The sequence below is a fragment of the Lasioglossum baleicum genome, chromosome 3 (assembly GCF_051020765.1).
Source record: "Lasioglossum baleicum chromosome 3, iyLasBale1, whole genome shotgun sequence".
Lineage (NCBI taxonomy): Eukaryota > Metazoa > Arthropoda > Insecta > Hymenoptera > Halictidae > Lasioglossum > Lasioglossum baleicum.
In genome coordinates this window covers 17,101,502-17,109,449 of record NC_134931.1, presented here as the reverse complement: position 1 = coordinate 17,109,449, position 7,948 = coordinate 17,101,502, and the positions used below count along the sequence as shown (strand labels likewise).

Genomic DNA, 7,948 nt, shown 5'->3' with positions numbered 1-7,948 from the left:
TAAAAATATTCGACTCACCCATTGAAGGCAGAGGAGGATTCATTATTGTTCGGTGGACCCGACACGTGGACTTTGGGCACGTGGTAGGCATCCCCTTGTCCTTGACCATGACCATGACCCGATTGCTGATGATGGCCGTGAGCCGTCGTGTATTCATCGCTATCGCTACCGTGCGGAGGCTCAGGGCCTGCACCGCCACGAGGTCTGAAACAACGAAACCTTCGAGATATTACAACAAATCATTTCGCATACCTTGATCGACTTAATAACGGCTGATTTGTCCGTACACAATGGCTTTTCGCGGCACTAGGTAATTTCCTACATACGTGTCTCATTAACCGTGTCTCATCGTGCAAGGCGATCTAATCAAACACGTGAATCAGCTAACACCTTAATCCGCGTTCTAATACGAAGCTCGACAAACGTGATGCTCTACGTGATTCATTATCGATTGAGAATCACGCGAAACGTTATTCTGCCGTTGGACAAACCAAAAACTCTTCTTGATTTCGTTTTATCAATATGGAGAACGTTCGAGAAACGTTCTTTCAGCGGAGTAAGCTTCAAGGACGAGGGAAGATTTATTGGCGAAACCGTGTTTCGAAAATGATCGAATCGCCCGTGTACATATTACGCAATCTACGAAACCTCCGAGAACATTTCACAGATGTCGTGATGATTCTTTCCGCTGTCTTCTTTCGTCGGGAACTTGTTTACAGTAGAAAACACACGCATTGAGAATGTCGTGAAAGTCTAGAGAATTGGTAGAAACATTGTGGAATATAACTGGACATATGTACATGAGAGAAGAGCGTATGTACAGTCAGTATAAAAAGTATTCGTACATTCTTTGAAGACGAGTAATTTTGTTCAATGTGGACCAAACGGCTTGAATTTTTTTGAGCCGATAGAAGAATTGGTTTACTAGCTAATCCGTAAATAATTATTTTTTAAATTGTTATTGGTTCCAATTGTGAAGGCGAAAGTAAAGATCACGATTTCAAATTTGTTATCTGTGCCTGTAATGAAAATTTAACATCTACAAAGAAAATTATTAACGCGCATTACCTAGTAAATTAATTTTTCTAACATTTCGAAGAAACTCGAGCTGTTTGATCCAATTTTAAAAGAGTTATTCGTTTCTAGAGGGTGTACGAATACTTTTTACGCTGACTGTATATGTATTGGGTTGGCAAGAAAGTAATTTCGGTGTTTTAGAGTGAAATAAACAACCGAATTTCTTTATTGAAACGATGAACTTTGATCGATAGAGTATGTTCTTATTTATTCTGTTTTGCAAAAGATCATCGAACAAAAGGGAAAATATCTTGTTCATTAAAGTTCATTGCTTGAATAAAAAGATGCGGCTCTCTATTTAACCTTAAAATACCGAAATCACTTTCTTGCCAACCCAATAGTAATATATGTAAATTATAACCTATACAGAATTCGTTCATTACAAGAACACGCGTCGTTTACTGGCTTGAGTCAAGACACAATCAAAGACGTAACGGAAACAAGCGGTTCCAATTTCATTCGCGAGATGAAAGGTCGACCACGGGATAACGAGCGTACTAAAACGTTCCCATCATCCTAGCTACTGGAATCTATTGGAAATATCAACGACTATGGGTTCAAGAGCAGATAGAAAACTAGAGAACGGATTTTGAAAAAAGTCACACCTGCGATGAGTGTTATCGTAGCATTCGGTCCGGTAGTGGGGCGCCACTGTCCCACGTTACCGATTCACAATCGCATGTGAAAAACCGACTCGTAAATTGCGTCTCCTCCAAGCGAGCGGAAACGCAGATTAATAAAGTTCCTGTATCCTCGTAGCGTTATTCATTTTACGCGCACTAATAGACTCTGGCAACTTTCTCCGGAGAAAATGAGGCCAGCTCGGAAGCTGGCGCGGTCAATACGATCACAGAGCGGTGTCTTATCGTTCCTCTCGGAAGCTGCGGATGAATGAGAGACTTTTAACGATCGGCACTGGGACTTATTTTATCGAAAAGGGTCTCCTCGCGGTGTTGTACCAGATTGGGAAGACACCGAACGTTGTAGACGTGTGGTATGCACTGTCCGGTTTCCGCGTGCGTTTTCTCTGACACGCAAAACCGACACCTCTCTAGATCGAATGTGTCCCGGAGAGATTTCGTTCGACGCGGACGGGATAGACGAGGAACGGCGTGTACCGCAAAGACGTTTGCAAAGTTTGCATCGAGAATACGGCAATGCGGTGCGTGGTGGAACGCGGTGCAGGCCGCGCTCTAGCAAACTCCTCGCTAGTCGACGACACTTCCGCAGATGTACACCAATGGTACAGCACCGTTGGAATCCGTTGGATGTACAGCGGACGCACACTCAGCTGTTCAGCCGCGTCTGCGCCAGTCCCGCCAGCTATTGACCGAACACCACGCTCCTAGATATAGTTAGCGGGACATGAGCGCAAAAACACCCACACATACATACACCGGGGACCAATACCGATGCAACAGAGATCGCATCGCTGCACCCGCTGCACCCGCTTCACGGAAATCCACCGACAGAGGGACCAGCGGGTGCTAGCGGTCAGCTGATCGGAAATGTTGTTCCCGGGACTAGCCCAAATCGTATCACTCTTTCTCTCCGTATTCCTCTTTCTCTGTCTTTTTCCCTATAACAAGCGCATGGATGAGACAGAACGATACACGTGCGCAGTTTCACGTCGCTATATGTTTACACGGTGAACGTTTAATTGCCCCACAGCCTGGCGAAATGAAAATAACTTCCTCATTAAGGGACTACCGGTGTATACCGGTGACCAGTGGCGTAACCAATCGCATGCGACTCCCCGCATGCTGCTGGGAAAAATTTGAAATGTACTGTCCATGTATGTCTTCTGTGGCAGTACGTGTATTTTTAAATATCTCTTTGTGCATTTATTGCCACGTAAAATATATACATGAATTGGTAAACTGATTGCTTCTCAAATATTTTCTTTTTTATTTGATAAATTCGTAAACGAGAAATGCAGATCACAATTCCGAAATGTACGATGTTCGTTAGTGTATATCTTCTGTGGTAGTAAGTGTATTTTTAAATAATTGTGTTTGTACATTTATTGCCACCTAAAATGAGTATAGGCATTGGTAAACATGAATTGATAAACTGATTGCTTGAAATGTTGATTGGAAAGATCACAATTCCGAGATGTACGGGATGCTCGTTAGCATTATAATACTTCACGAAACTTTCTTTCCTGGATCCAATTTTCTGAACGTAATTTTACAAGACTTTCCCTTCAACAACAATCTCATCCTAGCTGTAATTCTATAAAAGAATGAAACGCCGATGAAGATTGAAAGTGATAAAGTTTCTGCACGTTCTACGACGAGGTCCACGATGAATTCCAATCATTTTAATAAATTAATGTAATAAATTAATGACACGAAGCAGGACAGTATAGGATGACGATCATGATAATAAAATGAGAGAGAGTATATTAGTTACGAACACAATATATTATTACAAATGAAGATTATTTTCTCTGTGAGTAGTTATTTAAATAATTGTCATATGTAGTTCGGATTCAAGCAGAATATTCGTTCAAATTTGGTTTTTAGTGTTTGTTTATTATATATTGTTTGGAACAAAATTGACGCGATGCCCCATACACGTAATATTATTGATCATCGTATTCCTGAATGAATTTCCGTTTTAGCCATCCGATGAATTTCAGTTTACAACTATAACTGAGTTTCTCCTGTGAATTCCGGTTACGATGACTGTGAATATTATTCAGATCACCTTTTCGTTGGTGACCATAACTGAAATTTTTGCGATTTCGAACGAATCGCGATACTGTCGAGAATGGTTATGCAAAGCGTCTAGAACAAAAGTATGCCCGGAAGCATTCAAACAATCCAATTATCAAAAACAGATTTAATTAATATCAAAAGCTCATCCGTGAACGACGCAATACAAATTATAAACTGCTGGTAGAACAATTACGAGTGACCATATTCAATGTGGAAAATCAATTTCTATATTTTATGAGTAAAACGAAAAAGATAAATGAAAATGATACTTGGCAATAATCGTGAGAACAAACTGAAAAAAACGGAAAACGCATATTGTTATGTTACGTGTAACGCCAGTGCCGCTCACAATTAATTATACAATCGAATCAGTTTATTTTTTCATAAAGATCCGCAGTCCAGTTATACGACGTACACCGTTCTTAAAGATGTAGTTCGAACAGAAGTTGTTTAACTTCAAACTTTCAAACGATTGTTCCTACAATCTGCGTCTTTCACAAGTTAGCTTCAGCTTCGTACCTTCCGTAATTATGTGGATCTTCACAGAACATTTTTCAGAACTTTTGAGATCGACAACAACAATACTGCTGTCTGTCATCGAAGAAATTGCAATAGAACCATCCAAGAAACATCCTAATTAAGGAATAGCTCTCGACGGAGCTGAGATAAATTTGGCAAGAACGTGTGGGAACTGATACGATCGTAACGAGAGCCACCTTCGTGTATTGTTCACGGTGTAACCACTTTCTTGTGAGATTCACTGAATATGTAGTAACTTTTCCGAGTCGTATGTTCTGTAGTCAACACACCTCTCAGTCATGGCAAACCGCAACGCACAGTCCAACCTCGCTCCGAAATAATGTGCGCAGTATTCCGGTTCACGGGAAACCATTGACGATAATACGAAGTGAGGATTGATAACCGAGTAGAGATAGACCCGGACAGATTCGAGGAGCCATTAGGAACACAGCCACGTTAAATCGGAAGGACTTACGTGGGCATCGACACGACCGGGCAGCCGAGTTGCAGGAGGTTCCTAGCAAGGTATTCCGGCGCAGGTGCGTCAATCGTAGGTGCGGAGTGCCTGGCGGGCCGGACTGGCGTATCATCAGAGTTATCCGGAGTCCACTGCACGTTGCTCAACTTTCCATCGTAAGAGGACACGTGTAATCGGTTGCGATCGATTGTTGGAGACTTGGGTATCCTCAGAGAGCCGCTGCGACGGATCCGCGTACCCAATTCACTGTCTGGAAACGATTAACGTTTTAATTTATTACATTCACGTCCTTTCAACCCGCATCAGTCGCGCCGCTGACACGCACTAGAGCAATGGTCGGCAAATATTAGTAGCACAACGATTTAGATTTCTTTTTAAAGCTTTTCTTTACAAAAACCCTGCTTTCAATCATTCAAATTGGATTACAATACTATTAAATTAAAATTTTCAAAATTTATTTTAAACACGTCATTCGTGAAAGAGCCGCACTCAAGTAGCCAAAGAGCCGCAGTTTGCCGACCACTGCGTCAGAGGAAAAGCGGGTAGCGCCGGACACTTACGTGAAACATAGTAAAATAAAGTCTCATAATTGATGGCACACACTTTAAATCAGAGTTACTTCTGCTGTAAATGGACCAAACGACTTCAAGCTTTCTATCAAGCTGATTTTTAAAATTTGAAAGTAAAAGTGTCCGGAGCGACCCGCCATCAATTAGTATTTTATATTATGTTTTTCAAAATCACAACTTTTAGTCTCCGGTCTCCCCTCCACAATTTCTCCGACTGTATTCTTTATGGATATCATATTTTGCTGAGCAAGTACTGTTCGCCTGCTATAGACCGTTAGTACACATACTCTAATTCCTATGTCAATAACAAGGCGTCCACTTCCACCTCCGATTCTTCCGTTCTTTCAATGCATTCATATTGATTTACCGTGACTTCTAGAAGTATTCGAGCTGATGATAGGAATAGAAACATGTCTAGAAACATAGGAAATGTTTTTCGTCACTGAAAAAAATCTCTCTCTCTCTCTCTCTCTCTCTCTCTCTACCCCACGGATTACTATTACAAACACCCCGAAAACTTGATGTACGATTATTTTAGTAAATTCGATCTTGTAAAGTCCTCATGATGTACGTCAGTTGTATCACACTTTAATTCCATGGTAGATTCGATCTTAAAAAATATTTTCTAATATTGTTAGAGATGTTTCAACTTATAGAATTTATCGAGAACAAACGTGTCCCATTTTTGTTGCATCATACAGAAACATATAATGGGATAAAATGAATTAAGATAAGTCCAAATTCAATCTAAAACGAAACCTTCTAATTTTGTTAGAGATATTTCAACTTATAGAATTGTCGAAAACAAACGTGTCCCATTTGTTGCATCATGTACACACATATATTAGAAAACAATGAATTAAGATTAAGTCCAGATTCAGTCTTCAAAAAAATTGTCTAATGTTGTTAGAGATGTATAATATTCAAATGTTCTCGGCGCAACGGTTCGATCAGTTTATAGGTTGTTAGAGATGTTTCAACTGATAGAATTGTCGAAAACAAACGTGTCGCATTTGTTGCATCATGTACATCATGTAAAATGAAAGAAGATAAGTCCAGATTTATGATCGTATATATGTATATATATATATACTGTTTTCTTTACGAAAGAGTTACTGTTCAAATACTTTTTGGAGCCACGGTATATTTTCGACGTAACACTGTCCGTTGGAAGTTTACAACTCGTAGCCGTCAAATTGTAATTCGAACGTCGCGGGAAAAAATGTTTGTTGATGTGAGAGTTACAAATTACCGTGCGAAGAACACGTGCGAAATGTGTTTGTTTCACTTTGACGGGAAACAATGCTCGCTTCCGGTGACAGAATTGATTAAAGCTGAGACCCGGTTCCAAGTCCAATGTTTAGTACGAGACGTTTACTGCGAGACGTTTACTGCGAGACGTTTACTGCGATTATATTGCTTCGTGACTGATTTTCGGATAATTTTGGCACTGTGTTACCTGAGTGATGTTCACGTCCCGACATGATCGCAACTGTGCTTGTTTTATCCGGCGATGTTAACGGACGACGAATGTGACAAACAGCTCGAGGCGATCGGCGCACGGGAAATAGTTACGCGAACGATGAGTTTGTTGCATGAATGGCGACTGATGTTTAAGAAACAGGTGTGGTAATGTTGAGGCAGACGTGATTCTAACCTATTCTTGGCGACGGAACTTTAATTCGTTTAAAACCTTCTTGCATCACGAACAACCTTAGCATTTGTACATATTATGTCTACGGTTTCTCGAAAGTTACGTGAGAGTATTAAAAACGTTCTGTAATCAAACCAACGTCGCCATATCGGCCTAAACTTGACCTTTCGCTCGAGAACTGTTCCAAACATGTATTTTCAACGATCACAGGAATGTCGTTAGATCAACAGTGTATTGGATAATATATTTTTATTCGCGCGTATATTATTACTAGACTGTGCGGATCTTTATGCAAAACAAAAATGTTTTGCATTGATTGTGGGAAGCAGGAATAACATAAAAATTGATTTCATCCCTTAACGACTTTGATATATTAGAAGCAACATTACAACATTCTTGAATTTCTAAAATCGTTTACTGTTTTATATTTCGCCCAACCAATTTCGTCATAAATGCATAAAGATCTAATTATTACATTTTTAAGTGTGTTCGTATACATTTTACACTATTTTCAGATTTCTCATGTGTAAATAATTTTTACGCTGTTTTATCTGTTAAAAAGAGACAGACGCAGGAATGTTTCAGCAAAATTAAAATAATTATTTGATAAGAAACTATGAATCTTAATGAAAAGGATGCACGTACTGTTAAAATAATAGCCAAGGTTTTGTTTGGTGCGTGAACTATTTTCAGGTGAGCTATTTATCGCCAAATATTTTTTTACTCGGACAGCATTACAAAAGAACAAATTTGTCCATGGTTTTATTTATTTCTGTGAAAAAGACCACAAAACGCTAAACCTACCGAGCCTTAAAAGTAACCGGTACACATTTTCCCTTATAAAAATAACAAGATTGATTTTATTTAGACTTTGTGCGGCTCCTATTGTAATACGTGCTCTACTAAAGATATCTATACATCCATTTCG

The 7,948-nt window shown here is 39.7% G+C and overlaps 1 protein-coding gene across 4 annotated transcripts in view; it reads right to left on the bottom strand.

Annotated features, from left to right (window-relative positions):
• LOC143207342 (uncharacterized) overlaps positions 1-7,948 on the bottom strand; it is a 91,145-nt gene that overhangs the window by 76,994 nt on the left and 6,203 nt on the right. For 2 of the 4 annotated variants that reach the window (XM_076420717.1, XM_076420718.1), the window contains exons 2-3: positions 4,795-5,047; positions 19-204 (exon numbers count right to left, since the gene is read on the bottom strand). In XM_076420717.1, the coding sequence (XP_076276832.1) occupies positions 19-204; positions 4,795-5,047 (439 nt within the window). Of the gene's footprint in view, positions 1-18; positions 205-4,609; positions 4,731-4,794; positions 5,048-6,825; positions 6,866-7,948 lie in introns of those variants that run through there. The other 2 variants (XM_076420719.1, XM_076420720.1) reach the window with 2 other exon arrangements.